The 26281-nt window shown below is 46.4% G+C and overlaps 1 protein-coding gene across 1 annotated transcript; it reads left to right on the top strand.

Moving 5' to 3' along the window:
- The first annotated feature begins 23479 nt into the window (after positions 1-23479).
- TMEM275 (transmembrane protein 275) lies at positions 23480-24028 on the top strand. Its single transcript, XM_083158233.1, has one exon. It carries the CDS (start codon positions 23480-23482, stop codon positions 24026-24028), a length of 549 nt encoding a protein of 182 aa, XP_083014359.1.
- Positions 24029-26281: the final 2253 nt, after the last annotated feature.

The raw sequence follows: 26281 nt of genomic DNA on the forward strand, positions 1-26281 counted from the left end.
CAATTCACGTTCACTGTAGGCTGGCGGAGATCAGCTATAGACCCAATAAGTTGACACGCAATAGATTGTCAGGGTCAAAATGTCACCATGAAAAAGGTAGCCACATGACAAGGTTGACTTTAGTTTTTCATGTTTTTTTTTTTGGGGGGGGGGGGGAACCGGGTGTACTCACTTCACCATCTATGTCGGCATAGAGGGAGAATATAATAGTGCTTGAAGCATGGCGACCAAGCAAGCCATGCGAGGGTACGTTTTACACTAATCGGGGGTCCATGTCGACAGCTGCTGACATTGACACAAATGTGAAAAACCCTGCTGACCTTTCCCATTTCAACCATTTGACCCTGTCGACCTATTGCATGTCAACCATTTGTTGTAGACCTATTGACTGTCGATCTAGACACTGTAGACCAGGGTTGCCTACCCTCCCCGGAATGCCTGGGCAGCTCCCGAAAATCCCTCTCCTGGCCCTCCGGAAAGGTGGGATACCGCCAACCCCCCCCCCCATCTTGCCGGCAGCAGCTTCAAAATAACTGCAACTCGCCGCTTTTAAGAGGGGGCGGGCTAAATATGCAAATTGCACCCTTTAAGCCCTACCCCCTCATCGTAGACCCGCGAATTGTGGGATTTGCCTTACTGGGGGTGGGGATTGATGACGTCTACATCAGGCCCCACCCCCAGAAGTGCTGCTGACAGTCTCCTCTCTGGGGTTCTCCTAGAGAGGAGACTTTAAAAGTAGGCAGCCCTGCTGCCTATACTGCCTGTGCCCCCCTAGAGGCAGCCCTTACTTCAGTTCAGTCCGCAGATGGTGCTGGTTTATTTGTGTAAATGGAATTGTTTTCATCATTATCTCCAGCATCTGCTGTTTAGCATACGCTGTGCTCCTCTCTGTAACTTCATATATCTTTAGTGATTTCACATACCGAGCGGTTAAACAGTTTGATACAACACTCCTTTAACGAAGGACAAAGGGATTATACAATTTCATCCACACAGAATATAAACGAGCAGTGGGAACAGGAAGCGCAATGTGCAGTTTACAAATAGAACCAGGGATATTTTCGGCATAGCACAGCGAGGGCCGCCTGCGTAAGCTAAAGGCATGCATCAGTGATGCAGCGTTATTGTCAGTGCATTTATTAGCAATATGAGGATTAATAGCGAATTTCGGCCTGAGTCAGATCTATTAACGAGCAGATGGACAAATTAATGCTGCACTGCAGGTGGGGCAGATGAATCATGTGCAGCACTGGGCGTGAATGCAGCACACCTGTAATATAGTAGGATCACTGCAACAAGCACTGCATCCACCCTCCCCATCCCAAACAGCTGTCGAGGGTGCTGCCCCGCAAGTCGCGACCTGTTTGGAGCCTGCTCTGCTGCTTGCTAACTGGTAGCGGAGGCGGTGAGGAAGTGACGGACTCCGGGATGCTGGGGCACTGCAGAGCAGTACCGGGCAGAGGGGGCTCACAACTCCCCCTACTGCCGGCCCTGGGCGAGTCATGGGACTGTCCCAAACAAAACGGGACGTTCCATGAAAACTGGGACAGTTGGGAGGTACTGTATAGTAAATAGGCACCTCCTGACTGCTCCTGTCATCCGCTGTTGTGACTGAAGCACTGCTAAACGTAAGCGACACGTCTCTGATTTAAAACCTTCAGCCTGTTAGACTGGGTCTGAGGAGACAAGGACGCGATACCAGTTCTGCACATGCGCAGTGTCCGTATAAATAAAGGCACACACGGTTTATCCTTTTATACAGAGGCATTATTCTGCACCGGCTCCTCCACTACCATTATGTGAGTCAGGCTCCTTACTAGCTCTTGAGATCTCTGCAGATCAGGGAATTCTGGGGCATTTTAAACCACTCCAGAGCACTCTGCCTCTTTATCTGCTATTCGGTGAAAGCAAAGTGTTTTAGGGACTGATTGTACTAATGACGAATAAAACCCCCCACAACTTAAACCTTCAGTTTGGGAGCAAAATACTAAGACTGGCTGATTATTATTATTATTATTATTATTATTATTATTATTATTATTATGTCATATACCAATACATTTGCTAGAACTATAGTACTTACAGATAATTGCCAATATCTAAGCATGTAAAAAAGTGCTGACTATAGATTATTCCATTTATTACAGGTAATCATTTTTCTATTTGATAAAAGTGATTGTTATTAACGTTATCATATTTTAAGTAACTATTGAACGGGTAACATGACTGATGGTCGCTTTTATTGTGAGCACATTGATCTATGCAGAATCGGACTGACCCACTGGGGCTGTTATTGTTCTGGTACATTATCATGCATGCATTAGCAGATGGCAATTGTAGGTGGTAACTGTCCATTTCTGGGAGTGTCGGGGAAAACTCAGGCATGCCCATGGTGTTTGAGGGGTCCTGGGTTACGCACCGAGGTGAGTATTCTGGTTGACTCACAAGGCTGAGAATTTCGCAGCCTTACGAGTCCCCCAGACACCACCTGCACGGCCACCCCCCCTCGCACACTGTGATCCCCCGCACAGCTGCGAATCGATGTTTAGCATAGACATCCATCCGCAGCCTTGGGTGCGGGGGAGAAATCACTTGATGGTCGGAGACATCGAATGATTTATCCAGCACTCGCAGATCTAAGACACCTCTGTGGTGTCTCAGATCTGCGGGTGCCCTGTGCGGGAAGCAGGTGGGCAGCTGACATCCGCTGACATCTGCTGCCCAGCCCCTGCACCCGTGTCATTGGGGAATTACCATGGGAACACCCAAAAAACACTGGGAGCTCCCATTGGCGAATCCCCTGTCCCGCCCCCCCACGCCTCACTGTTGTGTGCGAGCGCCCGGCGAATAATCTATTCACTATGGCCCAGTGCCGTAAGTTCATCCCACTTGCCCAGAGGCAAGATACACATTGGTCCACACACACACACACACACACACACACACACACACCCACACTCACACAGACATACCTTACTCATAGAGCTATTTGCTGCTGCACTGTAAAGGTGCCCATACACTAGTAAGATTTATCTTCAGATCTGGCTGGTTGGAACAAAAACATGGTTATGGATGAGTGACAGTTTGTCAGTTTTCTAGCATTTCCAAGCAGATGGTCAACTGTCATTTGCTCTAATCCATAACCATGTTTTTGTTCCAACCAGCCAGATCTGAAGATAAATCTGCGTGTGTATGGCCACCTTAAGTATGCAGATTGTGAGACTGCACTGGATTCAATGTGACTGGAAGTGGCTTCCTATTGGAAGTCCGACCTGCCAGTCACTCAAGGCAGTCCTATTGGGAGGTGTTCCCTCCCTCCGGGGTGCCTCTCTGTGTGCAAATGCCTGGCAGCCCCCAAAACGGGTTCTGCGCATTCGCAGTACCACGGACGATACTGCGCATGTGCCAGACCCGGGAACCTGATTAAGTGTGCAGGGGAACAGGGCTGGGACTGGAAGGACGTGGGGGAGCGCATCGGCAACAGTGGCAGTGGAGGGGGGGGGAGCCTGCATTGCGGCAGCCCCCCTCCTCCAAAAGGGTAAGAGCCACCACTGAATCTAAGGAAAACATTTATAGACCACAATAAGCAAGAAGCAGATTAATGTCACTAACTAAATATCAGCGATCTGGCATTCTATGCGGATTATAGCGGCTGACCGGCCTCTCTTTGACATTGAGACATCCGGTTGGGCACCGGAATGGAAATAGAAGATGACATCATACTAAGACTGTTGTGCTAAGAATTCTAGATGAAAGATTCTCTTTTCTATTGCAAATTATTAGATTTTTTTTTTTTTGTGTCTGCGGAGATGCAAACCAAAAGAAAGTAAACGCTTTGTGGGCACACGCTTGGAAAATTGAAATATGAAATTAATTTAAAACATAACTTTTATTATGAACTGGCTTAAAAAATAGTGGCACAAAGAAATTATTATTAATGTAATAATTGTTGTGTTGCGTGGTTATATCTCATGATTTTATATATATTATTTTGTTCGATAAATCTGGTTTAACCACACATTTATATATCATTTACTGCATTTAGTCATCTGAGGTATAAGAACCAGAGTGACCGTAGGCTGCAAAAATGAGTAGATCCCCAAAAGAGCTGACAAGTAAAGGGGGATTCGTTACCCCACGTCGTATACAATCAATGCCTATGTTGGCAACAATTCGGACACAAGCAGTGGGCGGCTCCAAAACTGCTGGTCTGGTAACAAAATTGCCCCCAATCTTGTAATACCACACCTGGACTTCTCCAGGGGTCACCCACCTGGATACTGCCCAGGCCCTTCACCGCTTGGCTTCCAAGTTCGGGGAGGTTTTGGGCAGACCAGTGAGGTATGGTGGTATGATTATTGGGGGCTACAGTGTGTCCCAGACAGCTGCTCAGGTTAACTGCAGGTGTTATAGAGAGTATGATTTCTAATGCACTTGGCTGTGGCAGTAACCATGATTACACAGGGTTAGTCCTCTCTGTGCACTCTCCGCTGATTTTTAAAGTTTAAACAATGGTAAAGAGTATAGAAAGAAATATAAAGATTTGGCTGAGGATTGTTTGTAATTGAAAGGATGTTATTGCTTATAGCACACTGATTTTATAGAGTCACACTGAGATGCTGTCTGGGATGTGGGTTGTAATCAAATACCAGTACGCAGTCTTATGTAGATACAATGTTGCTGTTTGTTATTTGCACCAGCCGCTTTCAGATGTACTGGCAGGGTGATCCTGGCGTGGATTGATTTGCTGGGTGCTCTCGCTCCCTGCGGGGACTGCACCGGAGGGTTGTGGAGGAATCCTGCTTGTGCTGAGTTCCGACAGAGTGACGTGGGGAGCCGCTGGACACGTGTTTCGCCTACGACGGCTTCTTCATGCAGCGCCAGGATCACCCTGCCAGTACACCTGGAAGCGGCTGAGTCTCTCACGTCTCCCACGTCACTCTGTCGGAACTCAGCACAAGCAGGACTCCTCCAAAACCCTCCGGTGCAGTCCCCGCAGTGAGTGAGAGCACCCAGCAAATCAATCCACGCCAGGATCACCCTGCCAGTACATCTGGAAGCGGCTGAGTCCCTACTCTGGCATACAAATCCTGCATTGCACGGAACACATCACTTCAACCTGCCCAACCCACAGCAGGGTCAGGTATGGGAGCATTCTCAGACTGCCTTGTCAGCTGAGTATCGCTCCACAAATCACCCATTAACCCCTGCATTTAATGTACGAGTGCCAGTGTGTATTATATATATATATATATTTACCATTTTAAGGCTGCAGTGGGAAAGTGCCAGAGTTGAAATACCGTTTAAAGCTAAATGGTATTTCAACCAGTTTTTAAAGCAGAGTCCTACACGTTAAATGAATGTTTAAGAGGCAGTGGGAATGCCTCTTAAACGTTTTTTAGCCTTCAGTCCAGGCAGTCCCAGTGCCTGATGAGACTCAGTAGTTCTCACTTTGTGCATGTGCATAATAAAGAGCCGCTCATTACATATGCGCATATGTAATGAGCGGCTCATTATTATGCACGTGCACTCATTACATATGCGCAAAGTGAGAACTACTAGTTCTCATCAGGCACTGGGACTGCCTGTACCCTGCATGGACCCCCGCTGCCTCCCCACTGCCCTGCATCCCCGTGCAGGTAAGTAAAAGGGATGGGGAGGTGGGGGCACAGGGCAGGTACGGGGGGTTAGGCACTCTTTACACTTGGGGGGGGGGGATTAGGCACTCTTTACACTGGGGGGGAGGTTAGGCACTCTACATTTTACACGGTTCACTGCAATGGGAATGGTACTTAAATGGTATTTAAAACGGTAATCTGCTGCAGTGGGAATGCTAATACCGTTTTAAATACCATTTAAGATTACCAGTACTTTAAACTGGTCTGCAGTGGGAAAGCAGCATCAGTGTGACTCTATAAAATCAGTGTGCTATAAGCAATAACATCCTTTCAACTACAATCAATCCTCAGCTAAATCTTTATATTTCTTTCTATACTCTTTACCAGGGATCATTGTTTAAACTTTAAAAATCAGCGGAGAGTGCACAGAGGGGACTAACCCTGTGTAATCATGGTTACTGCCAAAGCCAAGTGCATTAGAAATCATACTCTCTATAACACCTGCAGTTAACCTGAGCAGCTGTCTGGGACACACTGTAGCCCCCAATAATCATACCACCATACCTCACTGGTCTGCCCAAAACCTCCCCGAACTTGGAAGCCAAGCGGTGAAGGGCCTGGGCAGTATCCAGGTGGGTGACCCCTGGAGAAGTCCAGGTGTGGTATTACAAGATTGGGGGCAATTTTGTTAACAGACCAGCAGTTTTGGAGCCGCCCACTGCTTGTGTCCGAATTGTTGCCAACATAGGCATTGATTGTATACGACGTGGGGTAACGAATCCCCCTTTACTTGTCAGCTCTTTTGGGGATCTACTCATTTTTGCAGCCTACGGTCACTCTGGTTCTTATACCTCAGATGACTAAATGCAGTAAATGATATATAAATGTGTGGTTAAACCAGATTTATCGAACAAAATAATATAAATAAAATCATGAGATATAACAACACAACACAACAATTATTACATTAATAATCATTTCTTTGTGCCACTATTTTTTAAGCCAGTTCATAATAAAAGTTATGTTTTAAATTAATTTCATATTTCAATTTCCCAAGAGTGCGCCCACACAGCGTTTACTTTCTTTTGGTTTGCATCTCCGCAGACACAAAATAAAAACATCCACAGTCATAGTTACTGAACGCTGGGCGCACCGCCAACCCCATAACTACAATTACTAGCTACAAGTAGTTCTTTATGTTGGTCAATATCAATTATTCATACTAAATCCCAGCTGTTGCGGGTCCACCCCCCCTTTTCTAAAATATCAGATTTTAGTGGAATGTTTTGCTTTACATATGGCGGATCCTTAAATAGTAGTGTAAGTAAGACTATGAAATATATACTGTATATCATGATAGATACAGTATAGTTTGCAAAAAAAAGACTGTAACAAGGCATGCATTGTACAAATGTCAACGCATGTCATCAATGATGTCACTGGCGTCGGTGGCACCCGGAGGGCCACATAAACCTCCTGTGCTCGCTAAAGGTGCTCATGTCTGACACGAGTGTGGTCTTGAGAACAGGGGCTTGATGATGTTGTACGCCCTTGTTTTCCTCACTCTTATCGGAGATGCTGGACTGCTCCTGGAGATTCTGCCTCCACTGCCGGCTCCTCCACAGTGACAGGAGAGAAGCGCTGAACTATAATATCACACTGCAGCACTCAGCTCCCAGTCACTGCAAAGGAGGTCATTTTCATGTCAGCCCACTGGAAGGGGACACTCATGTGCTGTCCACAATAGTGTCACCAGTGAATATCATTTCAATGATATAGACCAAAAACACAGAGTTAGAGCCAAATGTAATAGGGTGTGAGACTCAGAAAGTGAAAGATTTTGGGAGAGTTTTCCCGTTGTTTTTTATTTTTAAAGCGGCAATCAAGTGCATGGCAAAATCAATCTGGTTTTGCAGTGTAAATGATTGCCGCTTTAAAAAAGAAGGGAAAACTCTCCCAAAATCTCTCACTTTCTGATTCTCACACCCTATTACATTTGTTCCTGACAATTATATAGTGTAAGGAGCAAGGTCCCCAGCAGCACAGATTACAGCAGGATATGAGTGATGTTTCAGTGTGTTTTTGTGTGCCTCATCTTTGTTTAAGGTGGAGTGATGGGCAGCTTCAGGAGGTCCTTTGATTTTTGGGAGCCTCCTGACCAGTGAGCAAGCAAGTACAGTATGATCTACCGACTTAAGAGGATGTCATCATTTTTAGGCTACTGAAAGAAAAAAAAAAGGCATTTTACAGTTTGCGAAAATAACAATGTTGTAACTTTCTTCTGTGCCACCTCTGTGCTAAAAGATTCCTTACATAGAAGAGGTCACATTTTTATTTTGAGGAGCAACAGCTACTGTACATGATGTATTTTTAATTGTGCATACTAATGTGTGTCATGTGTGGTGAAACAGGGTTCGTTCCACCAGAGAATGCTGTATTTCTGTGGTCACAATTCCCTGCTAAGGGTTAAAGAGGAGCCATCCAGCCTCAGAAAGTGCATTGTAGCCAGGTAGGAGAACCTGGTTCACTGCAAAGCCAGGAATGGGTCTCTGGGGTGTGCTTGAGGGAAAAAAGGGTGTACGGGTGTACTCTCAAGCACAGGGCTCTGGTCCGGGTTTTCAGACCTTCACAGCCACAGCTGGGAAGTGGGCAGATTGCAGTTGAAAGGTTTTAAACCTTGTACAGTCTAATTAATGCCCTCACATGTTTGGTTGCTCACTAGCTGCTGCCATAGCTGATGTATGTTTCTGCACTGGGTAGCAATTCTACCCTGCTAACATGATGTAGAGCAATCGCCTATCACTCTTTCCCATCTCCCCCTTCCTTATCTGCAGTCAGGCACTATTGCTTCATCAGATATGTAATCTTGTTCTGTATCCCATGGCATCTGCATTTTTCTAGTGGCCTCTGTATGAAATCTAATACCACACTGGGAGGAAAACATTTCCCTCCATTGCCGAACTGAGAATTACAATAATAACTGTACAGTGATGGCCATGCATGAATCACTGCACTGTGTGGCTGAGAGATGAATAATGTGTATTCCGCTCTGCTGAGCTTGGGCTATGTCTGACTACGTTCATAGCAAAGTGCTTACTAAACAAGGCAATATAGTTTCCTGGCATGTGGAAGTGTTGGCACACGGCTCATTGTGCGGAGATGTTCTGCTTCCCACTCAAGAGCTACATTTCTCATTTGCGTAAGTGTTGCTAACGCATAATATATGTATAATGAAATCAGCGGCGTAACTATAGCACCGCAGCCCCCGCCACCGTATGGGGGCGCTGTGCATGTGGGGGCGCCGGGGGCTGCGGTGCTATAGTTACACCCCCCCCCCCCCAATCCCCGCAGACTTACCTATCTCGCTGGTCCCGGCGGCTCCATTCTTCTGCTGAGGACCACCACAAAATGGCCGCCCCCATATAGCACACAGTTCTCTGAAACTGTCTGCTGTATGGGGGCGGCCATTTTGTGGTGGTCCTCAGCAGAAGAAGAACGGAGCCGCCGGGACCAGCGCGATAGGTAAGGCTGCAGGGGATTGGGGGGGGGGTTTGCATGGGCGGCGGGGGATTGGGGGTGCTTGGCGGGGCGGCAGCGGGGGATTGGGGGGGCGCCCCCCCTAATGGCGGGGGGGGGCGCCCAAAACTTAGTTACGCCACTGTGTGTATGTACTGTATGTAGGTAATAGTGTGTGATATATTTGATTGGTCAGGGCCATAACTAGGGGGCTAGGGGGTCACGCGCCCCGGGTACTGCATCGGGGGGGGGGGGGGGGGCGCTGTCAGGTCCGGGCAGCGGGGGTCTGGGTCCGGAGAGCAGGGGTCCGGGCAGCGGGGGTCCGGAGACGGGAGGTGGGGGTCCGGGGACGGGTGTAGCATCAGCTGGAAACAAGCTACGCTATTTGCCGGACGGGAAGCAGATTTTGAAAAGACTTGCCGGACGCTGATTGGCTGAATTCTCTCAGCCAATCAGCGTCCGGCAAGTCTTTTCAAAATCAGCAATGCTTCCCGCCGCCAGGCAAAGGGGGTCGCTCAGCCTCCGGCGCCAGGGGCAAGGCAGTCATTAGGTCCCCCCCCCCCCCCCCGGTCAGGGGGGAGGAGGGGCAAACAAATGACTGCTTTGCCCCGGGTGCCGGAAACCCTAGTTTCGGCCCTGGATTGGTGGAAAAAGTTTGGTGTGGAAGTTGGGGTAGCTGGAATGTCAGGAGAAGGGTAACAGTACACAGTTGGAGAGCTGGGGATTAGTGATCGGTATATGGGAGTGAGATTTTGTGGGCTACAAATTGTCACAACTCAAAGTGAAAGTAAAGACGGTCACAGCTCAAAGTGAAAGTAAAGACGGTCACAGCTCAAAGTGAAAGTAAAGACGGTCACAGCTCAAAGTGAAAGTACATTGCAGAAGCCGTCATTTTTACAGGCTTTTACCTAGTATCTGATAAATACATACTTGCCTACCCTCCCGCATTTAGCGGGAGTCTCCCGTTTTTACAATCATTCTCCCGCCCCCCGCAAATCCCTGGGGTTCTCCCGCTTTTTTGTCCCCTTTCCAATAAAAACGTAATGCGCATGCGCGAACGCGTCATTGTGGGGGCGGGGCCTAAATGCGCGACGCCGTGACGTAATTAGGAAGGCCACCGCGGGGCTGTGTGGGTAGCGCTGGCCTGAGCGTGCAGGAGCGGCACTGGCAGCGGCAGTGGACTGAGGCATTGGCAGACAGTGAGTCGGGCAGCGGGAGCCGGGAGCACACAAGAGTGTCAGACTCGTCTCAGCTGTGTAAGGAGCAGCAGCCGCCGCAGCAGCCAGTAAGTAAAAGCTTAAAGTTAACTGACTGTTTCTGACTGTAAGCTGCATTCCTCTCCCCCACTCACTAAGCCTGCTTCTTATCGATCACCTCTCCCCCCACCACTGGTCCCCGACTGGCTTCCGTCCCAAGACATGCTCCACTACTCCTGTCGTCATGCCCCATTAATTTTCTAGCTGCCTGCCTTCCTACAAGGGGCACTTAAAAGATATATATATATATATATATATATATATATATATATATATATATATATATATATTATGTATAAGTGTGTATATATATATGTATATATATATATATATATATATATATATTATGTATAAGTGTGTATATATATATATATATATATGTATACGTGTGTGTGTATGTATATATCTGTGTGTGTGTATATATATATATATATATATATATATATATATATATATATATTTATGCGGTGTAAGTGTATGTAGGTTGCAGTGTGTGCCACTGACAAGCTTTCATACAGCTTGTCACCTGTTTGTCATGTTCCAATGACTACTGTTATGTGAAATAATAATGAACATGGGATAGCTTACTATAGTCATTCTGTCATTTCTGCTTTTTGGGCGGGCACGGTCTAAGCCACTATATCGCTAAACTTCTCAAATCAGTAGGGCAGCTGTTAGCAAGAACATGTGGTTGACTACCGGAGCCGTCTATTTTGGTATGTTTAATAAGCATCACGGTGTGTGGCATGTGTATAATGGGCATCACGGTGTGTGGCATATGTATAATGGGCATCACGGTGTGTGGCATATGTATAATGGGCATCACGGTGTGCGGCATATGTAAAATGGGCATCAGGGTGTGTGACATATGTATAATGGGCATCACAGTGTGTGGCATATGTATAATGGGCAGCAGGGTGTGTGACATATGTATAATGGGCTTCACGGTCTGTGGCATATGTATAATGGGCATCACGGTGTGTGGCATATGTATAATGAGCATCACGGTGTGCGGCATATTTATAATGGGCATCACGGTGTGTGGCATATGTATAATGAGCATCACGGTGTGCGGCATATTTAGAATGGGCATCACGGTGTGCGGCATATATGCATAACGGCCATCACGGTGTGTGGCATATATATATAATGGGCATCATGGTGTGGCATATGTATAATGGGTATCACGGTGTGTGGCATATGTATAATGGGTATCACGGTGTGTGGCATATGTAAAATAGAGCATCACGGTGTGTGGCATATGTATAATGGGCATCAAGGTGTGTGGCATATGTATAATGGGCATCACGGTCTGTGGCATATATATATATATAATGGGCATCACGGTGTTCTGCATATGTATAATGGGCATCATGGTGTGCGGCATACGTGTAATGGGCATCACAGTGTTTGGCATATGAATAATGGCCATCACGGTGTGGGACATATGTGTAATGGGCATCACGGTGTGTGGCATATGTATAATGGAGCATCACGGTGTGTGGCATATTTATAATGGGCATCACAGTGTGTGACATATATATAATGGGCATCAGGGTGTGTGACATATGTATAATGGGCATCACGGTGTGTGACATATGTATAATGGGCATCAGGGTGTGTGACATATGTATAATGGGCATCACGGTGTGTGGCATATGTATAATGGCCATCACGGTGTGTGGCATATGTATAATGGGCATCAGGGTGTGTGACATATGTATAATGGGATTCACGGTCTGTGGCATATGTATAATGGGAATCTCTGTGTGTGGCATATGTATAATGGGAATCTCTGTGTGTGGCATATGTATAATGGGCATCACGGTGTGGGGCATATGTATAATGGCCATCACTGTGTGTGGCATATGTATAATGGCCATCACGCTGTGTGGTATATGTATATTGGGCATCACAGTATGCGGCATATGTATAATGAGCATCACGGTGTGCGGCATATGTATAATGGGCATCACGGTGTGTGGCGTATGTATAATGGGCATCACGGTGTGCGGCATATTTATAATGGGCATCACGGTGTGTGGCGTATGTATAATGGGCATCACGGTGTGTGGCATATGTATAATGGCCATCACGGTGTGTGGCATATGTATAATGGGCATCAGGGTGTGTGGCATATGTATAATGGGCATCAGGGTGTGTGGCATATGTATAATGGGCATCTCTGTGTGTGACATATGTATAATGGGATTCACGGTCTGTGGCATATGTATAATGAGCATCACGGTGTGTGGCATATTTATAATGGGCATCACGGTGTGCGGCATATGTATAATGAGCATCATGGTGTGCGGCATATTTATAATGGGCATTGGTGTGTGGCATATGTATAATGGCCATCACGGTGTGTGGCATATATGTATAATGGAGCATCACGGTGTGTGGCATATGTATAATGAGCATATGCCACATACCATGATGCCCAATATACAGTACATATGTGGCTCTCTGTGTCCCTGCTGTCACTCTCTCTGTGTTCCCACTGTCTCTCTGATGTCACTCTCCCTGTCCCTTTGTCCTTGAATTTTGTCTCATACTGTGTGGTACAATGTGTAAGGGCACTAGTACTAGATAGTATAAAGAGTCCGACTAGTGTGGTGTATAAGTGGTATGTGGTGTGGTACACTTCACATAAAGACACGCCCCTTTTCCCGTGGCCACACCCCCTTTTGCAGAGCGCGCGCGCGCCTTCGGCGCGCGCAGAACTAAGTCCTCTGGTTTGTTCCATACTCCAACTTTATCCTCAGCCCGTCATCAGGAGGCCCGAAACGGTGTTGACCCAATAAATGTTAACTTGATCACAAGCCCTGGAGTGACGCTTTCTACAGCAATCTACATTGGCGCACCTGAACACATGTACACTGAAGCAGGCACCCAGGCAAGCATATTGACCCCGACAGCAGAAACAGAGTGCCGGTCCACTGATCTCTATATATGTATGTATATAATGATGCGCAACGCTGCTCTCAGTGCATTTTGCGATCATCTAAAATCTCCCTCATTTTGCTTTTCAAAAGTAGGCAAGTATGGATAAATATGTATGGCTAATAACAGATATGATTCTTTCTGTGTGATCTAGCAGAATTGCACAGATTCCATTACCATCTCTGCCTGGTACTATTGCCATGACAGGTCACATGATCTGTGCTGTGCCCTAGGAGCCATGCGGGCAGCGATGGTCACAAACACTGAGTGGGTTATAGTCTGATAATGTCCCCCGGGATCTGATTCATCTCACGCTGTGATTCACTATTTGTTCCCTGAGATTTCTTTGATCTGAACTAGTTTGTTAGGAGGAGATGATCGGCCGTCTGCAGCGTCACGTGTATGTACTGATCGTTCAGTATGCGGCAGATTCAGGGGGAACTCATTGACATGTGATTGTGTTATTGCTAGTTTTTAACCCTTTGAGTGCCCACATTGCTGTGAGCGATCCTCAAAATATCTGTTAAAAATGCCAGCGCCGCTCACAGCGACTGTTCGTTATTTTGGGTGCAATATTTGGGATACGGTTGTATTGTCGACACAGCGTTAGGTCGACATGTTTTTTTTTACTGTTTTTTGAGCTGACATGTGCCGACAGGCTGTATTTCATGCCTTACCATCAACAAGGGCGTGGTGAAAAATAAAATAGTGTGCTGAGTGCAGTGAGGCACCGTGCCCGAAGCATTGCGAGAGTAGCGAGCGATGCGAGGGGCTGCGGTTGACTTCCAAAAGCAGTAAAAAAAACCATGTCGACCTAACCCATGTCAACCTAACGCTGTGTCGACCTTGCCCCAGGTCGACCTTGCCCCATGTCGACCTTAACACCTGTCGACCTTCACCCATGTCGACCTAGACACCTGTCGACCTTGCCACCCAATGGTGTCGACCTAATGACTGTCAACCTAAGTGCTGTCGACAATACGATCCACACCCGCAATATTTAACTATTCAGTTAAATGACTCGGCTGTATTTGTATTTATTTATACTAAAAGAACAGTCGCTGTGAGCGGCGCTGGCATTTTTAGAGGATATTTTGAAGATGGCACACAGCCCCATTGGCCCTCAAAGGGTTAATTGTTTTCTGTATCTCAGAGGTCTTAGGCAGGATTGTATTTGACAGCAGCAAGGCTACTAGGTATAGGGGACTGCCCTCTACACCATACGTGCCTACTTTTGAAAGAGATTTTTAGACGCACCACACCATTGAAGGGGCGTGCCATGTTTCACCCAATGCGCGCGTCTAGTGACACCTATGGGCGTATCTATTTCCACCCAGGGGTGTGTCCTGCAGTGGCTGGTGAAAAAAAATACAAAAAGCGGCATACCACCAGAGAAAGTTTTTGTATTTTGTACAGTATATCGTGGGAAGACACTATTCTATAGCCCAGGGGTTCCCAAAGTTTTTGAATGACGGCACCCCAATGCATCAGAAATGTTTTTGCGGCACCCTTAGGCTAAAAGTTTCTCATTTAGAAAGTCAGAAACAAATATTAAGTTAAATAAATTGTGTTAATATCTCATCCTTAGGATCAGTTATGTGGTAATGGCCAGGATTCCCTTGTGTTTTTCCACAATTTGACTATTATAATGGACATAAAAAAACTTGAATTGGTCCTGGACCACCAATCCAGGGCACCCCTGCAAGTCTCCCAAGGCACCCCAGGGTGCCACGGCACACAGTTTGGGAACCACTGCTATAGCCCATTTTGATTGAATTGCTGGCCAGGATCTGCTGTCCAGCAGGATGCCAGTGGATTTTTGGCCCAAATTGACATATCAGACGCTAATCTAAAACACTATCTATAAGCAATGTTCACTTTCACTGCACTCACATACATACGGCAACAGCTGGGGTGCACTCCTGGCGGGTCACATAAGTGGGGTGCACTCCTGACGGGTCACATAAGTGGCCCATCACATATACAAAGTAGAAATAAAAATAATCCAAACGAAGGCACTCTCCAATTAAGCCAATATAATGCAAAAAATTAATTCAATTCTTCCCAAAATACAGGTCAACAATTAGTTTCAGGCGAACTTTTTTTCAAGATAGGGCTTGTAGAAATAATAGCAATAAGGAGGTGTTAACCCACTTTAGCTACACAAGAGACTAAGGCGGTTATTCTGGTTGTTTTGCAAAATAAAACTCCTTCTTTAATGGACAAAACAATGCTGCACTGCAGGTGGGGCAGATGTAACATTATTACGTTATTTTGTTTCTGTGCAGGGTAAATACTGGCTGCTTTATTCTTATACTGCAATTAAGATTTGAGTTTGAACTCACCCCACCCAAATCTAATTCTCTCTGCACATGTTACATCTGCCCCACCTGCAGTGCACATGGTTTTGTCCATTAAAGAAGGAGTTTGCTTTTGCAAACCAACCAGAATCACCCCGATCACTGGCCCCAAATTATATTCCAGAGTGAATCGAGATGACAAGGACACACAATCAAATATAATAATAATACATATTATTAAAGACATAATTAAGCATAATATGCAAAATAAAAAAGAAAGAATGAGAAAATAAACACAAAATAAAAATAAAAATAAATAAACAACGGTACCGTAGCAGGATGATTGTAAGGCTGGCTTTGGTGACCAAAGCCGCAGTCAAATAAGTGAAAATGTAGCGATCAGAAGCTCAGTTGTCACCCGACAGTTCTCTTATTGACACTCCTCCTGCCTCTCCTCCTCCTCCTCCTGCTCTGCTCTTGATCACGCTGATGCACCTCAGTCTTCCACTCTACATCTTTACGGCCACCCCTATGCTACCCACACAACCCTGCAGTGGCCAGCATTTAGATAATATGACGGGACGCAATGACGGTTACTCACGGCATCGCACATGCCGGCCCTGTCCCTGGGACTTCGGACTCGTGCATGCGCAGTCTATTTTTTTAAACAACCGGGCCGAGATACCAGGAGGATCCAGTGGATTTCCGTGGGAGGATCATTGAGAAAACAGTAGCCTCTTGCTGATTGTGGGAGGGTAGGAAACACTGGTAGGAGCTGATTGGCTGGTTGTTTATCACTGTCCATTTTATTACTTTTTGTCACTTGATACATCTGGCCCATAACCTGCAGCATGCATGAAAATAGATTAGTAATATATACAAAAGAAGTATAATGCTTAGTTACAGAACTTGTATGAATAAAAGGTTTAAAGATTGCAAGTTCAGAATATAAGGTAAAAACAGGGTCGTAAGTATAGCACGCAGCCCCCGCGACCGCGGGGGGTGGGGGGGGGGGTGGGCGCTGTGCATCTGCGGCGCGCCGGGGGCTGCAGTGCTATAGTTACACCCCGCCGCCATCCCCCGCAGTCTTTACCTGTCAGTGTCTTCAGTACGCGCTGGTCCCGACTCCCTTCTTCTGCTATGAGGACCACAACAAAATGTCTGCCCCCATTTAGCAGACAGTTCTCTGAAACTGTCTGCTGCATGGGGGCGGACATTTTGTGGTGGTCCTCATAGCAGAAGAAGGGAGCCGGGACCAGCGCGTACTGAGAGTAGGTAAGACTGCGGGGGATGTGGGGTTTGCATGGGCGGCGAGGCGGGGGTTGGTGCGGCGGGGCGGTGGTTGGTGCGGCGGGGCTGGCGGGCGGGGGTTGGTGCGGCGGGGTGCGTGGGTGGGCGCCCTCCCTTTAACAGTGTGTGTGTGTGGGGGGGGGGGGGGGGGGCGCCCAAAAGCTAGTTACGCCACTGGGTAAAAACTTACAGACAAAACATGCAGCCTATTTTGGCTGGGGGACATCGCTATGGTGGGGACTCTGAATGCCAAATATTCTCTGCAAAGCGATGCGGAATATTTTTGTGCGCTATTTAAATAACTGCAAAATAACTGGTAATAAATAGCTGATTAGAACTAAAGACTCCCATACCTTTCAATCCCTGTTATCTCCTCTAGTGAGGTCATAACCAAGGGCCTTATTCTAGTTCACTCTTAGAGGCAAATTCCTTCTCAAATGGACAAAACCATGTGCGCTGCAGGTGGTAGAATTTGCCTCTAGAGTGAACTAGAATAAGGCCACTGATTTAATGAACTGGTCATACTCCATTATAAACTGGCAGACTTATTATTGTTAAGAAAGGGTTATACCAATTTCTAGCGGAAAAAAATCACCCAGGCATACAACCATTCATTTAAATTTTAAGATAGGTTAAACTCGATGGACTGACGTCTTTTTTCAACCTCTCAAACTATGTCATTATGTCACCAGGACTCCCCGTGTAAATGTTAATATAGTTACAAACTACCCCTGTGTAATAGCTACATGACATATAGTATTGATCTCATTAATCTCTATTTTTTAAGATATCAGATGAAGGTCCATGTGACATTGCTGGGTGGTGCAATTGGTTAGATATCTCATTTCTCCAATCCCTAAATCCCACGTAGTATGAAATCACATCCCACCTGTATACATACCTCAGGCATATTGTTTATCATTTTAGGAACCCCAAGCTGTCATAAAAAAATAAATGTCAGAAGTATAAATGGCACTATAATGGAAACTACTGAGGAAGAGAGGGATCTAGGTGTCACTATTTCAGGGGACTTAAAAGCAGGTAGGCAATGTAACAAAGCAATGAAGAAGGCAAGTCAGATGCTTGGTTGCATAGGGAGAGGTATCAGCAGTAGAAAGAAAGAAGTAATAATGCCACTGTATAGGTCATTGGTACGACCTCACCTAGAGTATTATGTTCAGTTCTGGAGGCCATATCTCCAGAAGGATATAAATACATTAGAGACTGTACAAAGAAGGGCAACTAAAATGGTGCATGGCCTACATCACAAAACGTACCAGGAAAGACTAAAAGATCTTAATATGTATACTTTAGAGCAGAGAAGGGAAAGGGGGGACATGATAGAAACTTTCTTATATATCAAGGGCTTTAACAAGGTACAGGTGGGAGACATTCTTCACAGGAAGAGGAGCAGCAGAACACGAGGACATGCACTGAAACTAGAGGGAGGAAGATTCAGGGGAAATGTGAGGAAGAATTACTTCACAGAAAGAGTAGTAGATAAGTGGAATAGCCTCCCATCAGAGGTGGTAGAGGCAAATACAGTAGTACAATGTAAACATGCTTGGGATAGGTATATTGATATCCTAACAAAAAAATAAGGATCAAATATGGTTTGAGGTAACATGTTTAAAAAAAAGGGGCAGACTAGATGGGCCAAGTGGTCGTCAAATTCTATGTTTCTATAGAAGGACTTGTTAGATGGCTGTTTGTTTGCCCTTCCCCCACTGTTTTAGGAGACAGGTAGACTTCCGCCCTTTGTTTTTCAATGTCCTTTCATATAATTACAGTTTCCTGCTGATGAGATTCCACAACTGAATGTGCATTTTAATGAAGCTATAGTAGACCCCTCCTGATTTCCCGAGTGTGATTTACATTCTAATAAAAACCTGATACAAACAGAGACATTCAGATTACCGGTCATCAAGGTACTCTTTACCTAGAAGGGCGCCCATCGCGACCATCGCGACCATCGAATGCACTAAAAATCGGGTGCGACGCGATGGCCGCGATTTCCCATAGGGACCAATGTTAAAAATGAGATTGGACCCGATTTTAGTGTTCAATGCCTCAATGCCCGCGATTTTTACATAGGAAACAATGTTAAATGGGCCACAGAGCCCTAATACTCACTGTGAACTCTGAAATGGCCCCCACAATTGTTAACGCCACCCCACGATCAACGTGAACCCGAAGCGTGGCGAGCGCAGCGAGCCCGCGAGGGGCGGCGGTACGCGTCCTCCGACCTTTTCATGCCCTACTATCCACGTCGGCGTGGAGTTGAGAATAGAATAGTGTGGCGAGCGCAGCGAGCCACCGAGGCCCGAAGCGTGGCGAGCGGACGCGGATACCTTCACAGTTATACGCGTCCCCTCGCGGGCTTCACAGGTGTCCGTGGCGAAAAGCGGACACCTGTGAAGCCCGCGAGGGGACGCGTTTACCTGTGAAGGTATCCGCGTCCCCTCGCGGGGCTCGCTGCGCTCGCCACGCTTCGGGCCTCGGTGGCTCGCTGCACTCGCCACACTATTCTATTCTCAACTCCACGCCGACGTGGATAGTAGGGCATGAAAAGGTCGGAGGACGCGTACCGCCGCCCCTCGCGGGCTCGCTGCGCTCGCCACGCTTCGGGTTCACGTTGATCGTGGTGTGGCGTTAACAATTGTGGGGGCCATTTCAGAGTTCACGGTGACTATTAGGGCTCTGTGGCCCATTTAACATTGATTCCTATGGCCAAATCGCGGGCATTGAGGCATTTAACATTAAAATCGCGGTCAATCACCGTTTTTAACATTGATCCCTATGGGAAAATCGCGGTCATCGCGGGCACCCGATTTTAATGTACCCGCGATTTACCCGAGATGGCCGCGATTTTTTACCCCCGACGCCCGCGATTCCAATCGTGGGCGCCCTTCTAGGTAAAGAGTACCTCATCAATAACCTTACATTAAACAGTTCATATACAGGGAGTTCAGAACGTCCCACCGCAATGAGTGGATGCCTATCTCTTCTAACGCTGCAACACTTAATGGGGATGCGATCATTTGGTCTACAGCAGGGGTGGCCGGACTTTTACAACCCGAGATCTACTTTTTGTACACTTACTTACCCGGGATCTACCGGCATCTACCCCTGTGTAAAATATACCCCGTCCTTTACACATTATGCACCATGTAATGAGACAAACTTAACATTACAGTACGCCACACATGATGAGCTAAAATATGCATTCTGACATAGGGAATGTGCCCGAAATTCACATACTGACACAGGGAATGTGCCCGAAATTCACATACTGACACAGGGAATGTGCATCAAATTCACATACTGACACAGGGAATGTGCCCGAAATTCACATACTGACACAGGGAATGTGCATCAAATTCACATACTGACACAGGGAATGTGCCCGAAATTCACATACTGACACAGGGAATGTGCATCAAATTCACATACTGACACAGGGAATGTGCCCCAAATTCACATACTGACACAGGGAATGTGTCCCCGAAATTCACATACTGACACAGGGAATGTGTCCCCGAAATTCACATACTAACACAGGGAATGTGCCCGAAATTCACATTCTGACACAGGGAATGAGCCAAAATTCACATACTGACACAGGGAATAAGCCTGACATTCATATTCTGACACAGGGAATGTGCCCCCGAAATTCACATACTGACACAGGGAATGTGTCCCCGAAATTCACATTCTGACACAGGGAATGAGCCAAAATTCACATTCTGACATAGGGAATGAGCCAAAATTCACATACTGACACAGGGAATGTGCCGAAATTCCCATTCTGACATAGGGAATGAGCCAAAAATCACCTTCTGACACAGGGAATGTGCCCCAAATTCACATACTGACACAGGGAATGTGTCCCCGAAATTCACATACTAACACAGGGAATGTGCCCGAAATTTACATTCTGACACAGGGAATGAGCCTGAAATTCATATTCTGACACAGGGAATGTGCCCGAAAATCACATTCTGACACCGGGAATGAGCCGTAAACTTTACATTGTGCCACACGGAATGTTTTAAAATTCACATTATGGCACATGGAATGACGCAAACTTATTTTATGCGGTGGGAGGGGGAGGGGCTCTGCTTACAAATATAAGTTCATCCCAGTTGCTGCTTGTGATGGAGTTGTGAGCCCCCTTTAAAAGACATTTAAAGAAAAAAATATATATATATATATATATATATAATTTCTTTAAATGTTTTTAAAGGGGGCACACAACTCCATCACAAGCAGCAACTGGGATGAACTTATATTTGTAAGCAGAGCCCCTCCCCCTCCCACCGCATTACATAACACTAAAAACAAAAACCTGTGGACAATTATGCCCTCACATGCAGGGCACTCAAGTAGAACTTACTGTGCTGCCTGCCGTTTGGGTGCAACTTTCCTGCTGCCACTGTGCGCTGTGCTCCGTGTCCCGTCCCACTGCTGCTGAGCCTCCAGTCCCTCCAGTGCCTGCTGCTCTCCGAGTCCCGTCCTGCCACTGCTGAGCCTCCAGTGTCTGCACCACTGAGCGCTCCCAGCCTGGCCCCTGTCCCACGCGACGCTGAGCCTTCCAGTCGGCTCTCACTTGCAGCGCGCGGGTGACGTCACCCGCGCACGGCCTCCTTGGGAACACTGAAGCCACTGATCTGTCGGAGGCTTCAGCAACTATGCGTGTGCAGGCAATGGAACTTGATCGCGATCTACCCGCGGGACCTCCGCGATCGACAGGTAGATCGCGATCGACCTTTTGGCCACCCCTGGTCTACAGCATGATGGTCGACAGTCAATAGGTCGATACCATGAGGTCTACATGGGAAAAGGTCGACATTGGTCTAGGTCGACATGGTCATTAGTTCGAAAGGTCGTTAGTTCGAAAGGTCATTAGTTCGACAATGCCTATGTCGAGTCAAAAGGTCGACATGGGGTTTTTCAGTTTTTTTTAGCCGACATGTGCCGACAGGCGGTATTTCATGCCCTACCATCCACTAGGGCGTGGTGGGAGAATAAAATAGTATGCCAAGTGCAGCAAAGCACCGTGCCCGACGCATTGCGAGCGATGCGAGGGGATGCGGTGCACTTGAAACTGTGTCCATGTCGACTGTGTTGACATTCAGGTCAAAAATCCCAACCCCACTTAATGTTGATAAGTGTGTAACTAATTCTGTTGTATTTCATGTAAATAAAGTGTTTTAAAACATTTATATTGTCCTATTACAAGGCACACATTCTCTGCAGGGAGATTTGCTAAGCACACAGCCATTGTGGGAGACTTTTTTGAACTCCCAAGTATACTTGCCTACTTTAGAAAACTAGTTTCAGGGAGATTATAGTTGGTAATAGAATTTTGCAAAGCGCCCCATCGAGGGGGCCTGTCATGCTCCACCCAAAGGGCATGTCTAGTTCCATATATGGAGAGATTGTGAAAAGAGATTGTGAACGTGGCACCTAGAAGCGTGGCTGAGGAATCTTTTATTATAACTTATATCCAAGTGTAGATGAGCCCCAAAGCAGTTAGTAAGAGCCACTATACTTGCTAAAGTGCTGGGAAATGGCGCTGATGATTCAATGTAAATGTATCTATCTCTCATTCATTTGTTCCCCCTAATATAACAGTGTAATGTGGGCTAGGTGACATGAGGGAGATTGCTAGACTAATGAGGGAGAGAGGGAGATTGCTGCTATTTCAGATAGTCTCCTGCAGAATGCAGGACGGTAGGCAACTAAGCCTGTATATACAGTGATCAGTATGGCAATGGTTCAGTTAATATTAATGGATATTTTACTCTTTACAATAACCTGTCATACCTGTAATGTTCTCTCTCTCTCTTTATCTATCTATCTATCTATCTATCTATCTATCTATCTATCTGTTACTGTAAATAGAATGAACCTTCCCGTCCTCTCCGGTCACTGTAACATAATATTATGTGAGGCCTCTCTTTGCTGCTGCTCAGTACCCCAGTTATGTGCCTGCTATAATAGTAATCTTATGGAAATGGCCACTTGGAAGGTGCTTTTACAGCAGTCGGTGCAGAGACAATGACTTAATTTTGTCATTTTAGTAATATAGACTTTCCAGATGAATATGAATGAGCGGCTCTTCTCTTTATAATATATAATGGGTTGTTATGTAATATATCCTGTCTTGGTTTGTAGCTGACATGATATTAATGGGGTCTACACATTGGCGATTTCGGCTCATTTTCTAAGCGATCTGAATTGATCACTTAGAAAATGCCCCTACATTGCTCCGTGTGTAGGGGCCATAGAGGTTGCGATGTGCACTATCGCCTGCATGCTGGATAAATGATCGCTCAGCACAAAGTGCTGACACATCGCTGTACAGTACAGTGTGCTGAGCGATCTTGCTGAGCGATCTACATCTCTCAGATCGCTCAGCAGTGTCGCCTGGGGTGTAGGCCCCATAAGTTCCATTATTGAATCTCTTTATGTAATCACTGATTATTCTCATTGTCCCCACAGGCCAGTGCCAGGGATGGCATGAGAAGGCGCCAACACAGCGCAGAACATGATGTTCACTGACAAAAGCACCTCATCGCTGGCACATAAACCAGTACAGAAGAAAACCCGCCCGCACGGCCTGCCCTCTCCTGCCCTCTGCTGCGCCTGCGGCCTCTGCATCATGTTGGCCGGAATCAACATCACTCTGGTTGGTGCCTTTGCATTTGGCACATTTCTACCTGTCAACAACCCCCCAATCATCATTGGACCCATCCTCCTGGTTGTTGCCTTTGCCTTTTTTGGGGCTTGCTGCATTTGCAGCAGGAGACCCCCCGCCCACGGCACCAGGAAGTCTAAGCCGGGGTCCAACATCGGCTTTATTAAGCCAGGAAATGCAGCCTTTGAGATTGAAACCAGCGAGCACACAGTACAGGACACCACCGCTGTCCAGCTGAGCCCCACCAACTCCCCGGTGTCCTCGCGGAAATCTTCCCCTGTGCACGAAAATACAAAGATGTGCAAACTCTTCACAATGGAGGGGAACGGGCCGGCCGCTAGGTTCACAGCAGACGGAGAGTCCATACAGCTTAACTTACCCAGAGACCCAGTCACCTAGAGTCTCCCTGGACCTCTAATTCAATGTTCTTTACAGCTGCAGCCACTGCAGATAATGGTCAGTCTGGCTGCAGGAAGAGGCGCTAACAGGGACAGTGGGATGGATTGAGCCTTGGCATGAACTGGATTGGGGGGTTGCAGGAAGATTTAACCTTGGCCTAAAGTGGATTAAACAGGGCCTGGTTGTACCCCAGATTTGTGATGGTGTCTGGTGTGTAGAATTGTTATTCGCCATCTGAGACAATATTGGGGAACATGCTTAGTGACTGCATCATAGAAAAGTCTGGCAGTGCTTACAGCGTACCACCTAGTACTGATGTGCACCTACCTTATGCTGGCAGGTGGTGTGTTATATTCCTGGACGAATTGGGGCTTAAGGACAATTGTACCATTAGTGATAATAATGTTTAGGAGAACTGTGATCCTGGCTTCCACTGGACTGGGGATCAGTCTCCAATCTACGCTCCAGTTTCCAGAGTCTAACATCATATGTTACAGGACCCGTTCCCCCATCAGCGACAGATGCAACTGTAGCTCTCGAGGAATCTCATCTGCAAAACTAAGTGGATACAATAATATATTCTACCCCTACTACACACAGCCTGTTAAACAGAGACGTGTATCATAGTACATAACCCCTAAGATCAGGAATGTAGTACTGTGCATTATATGATTGAAATGAACAAGGCCGGTTCAAGGTATTTCAGCACCCTAGGCAAAACCGGCCACCGCCCACCAATACCGACTTTCCAGAACCTCAGGTGAATGTATGGAGTTGGCGTCTTGGAAGTGCAGCACCTGCCATTTGCATTGAGAACAACAAGGATGCCTCTCTGAGTTATGCTTAATTATGTGATAGTCGCAGGCACCCCCCCTCCAGATTCTTGAGCCACTATGCAGCTGCCTAATGGTAGCACCAGCCCTGGAAATGATTCTCTCAGGCAGTAATTATTTAGGACTGGAATGACATCATTGGAGACTGTAGCACTAAGCAGGGGAAAGGTTTCTGCTATCGGTTTAGGACTGACACACAGTGGAATTGGGGAAACCCTCGGTGGACCCCATTTCTTGAGAGCCCGTTCCTCCGTCTTTGGATCGGCTTCCATACTGTGTACTTTAAGTAAACATTAGCACAGGACTACACGGTGTATATTCAACAGTGCATTCTGGTACATTATCATGCATGTAGTATATTTATCAAGTGGCAGACCATGTATGCTCAAATGAGAAGCCAAGTCTCTGAGTTGGAAGGCCACACCTATCTGCGGGATGGCCACACCCCTAAACATGTGCCCCTACCACTGCATTCCCCCAGCGGGCCCTTTCATGAACCTGTCTGACGCTGTCCGCTATGTATTTTACCACAGTATTCCTATACTATGTATGAGCATACAACATACATAGACACCATTATATATACATGCAGTTCTGGAAAGGCCTACATATCACACTTCCCTAAATAGAGGAGCGTGGACAAGTGTCTGTGCCAGAAATGGGTGCTGATCTCTTTTCCTTTATGTATGTAACTGTTGTCTCTTAGATCCGCCCCTCACTGCTGTCATATGCTAAGCCACGCCTTTTATGCAAAACATTCTGCTACCGTACAAAGGAACCGATTCTCATTTGGAAAGCAAAAAAAATAAAAATAAAAATGGGACTGTGCACCTGGGCAAAACCATGTTGCCTCGCAGCAGGTGGGGCAGATGTAACATGTGCAGGGAGATCTAGGGTGGGGCGTGTTCAAACTGAAATTAAGTTACAGTGTAAAAATAAAGCTGTCTACCATTTGTGGGCTACATGCAAAAGCAGACAGTATTTACACTGCACAGAAAAAAATATAAATGTATTTGCTCCTCTTGCTTTGCAACATGGTTTGTTCCAGAAAGTTTCTTTTTTTGTGCTGTACTTTCAGATGTAGGGTAAATTTACTAAAGCTTCTTAAAAATGGAAAGTTGGTCATAGTAACCAATAAGATTCTGTCTATCATTTTTTGAGATGCAATAGAGAAATGATCCACAGAATCTGATACCCCTAGAATCAGGCCCGTCATTCCTTTCCCTCAGAGCTAAACTGGAACCAGCTGATTTACGTTATTCCTCCAGTGCATTTTTCTATTCTGACAGAAGGACAATGGGCCTCAATCAGTGTTGTTTGTAAACCCATCTGCATGATGTAACAATGCCTTTGATGTGCTGCCCGTGTGCCACAGCTGCACCAGTGTTTAGAGGACTTTTTTTTAAAACAATAAAGTTTT

The sequence above is a fragment of the Crinia signifera genome, chromosome 8, assembly GCF_055691185.1.
Source record: "Crinia signifera chromosome 8, ASM5569118v1, whole genome shotgun sequence".
NCBI lineage: Eukaryota > Metazoa > Chordata > Amphibia > Anura > Myobatrachidae > Crinia > Crinia signifera.

Bases quoted from the DNA above. Each gene is read 5' to 3' on its own strand.
- TMEM275 (XM_083158233.1), top strand. From the start codon at position 23,480: ATGATGTTCACTGACAAAAGCACCTCATCGCTGGCACATAAACCAGTA.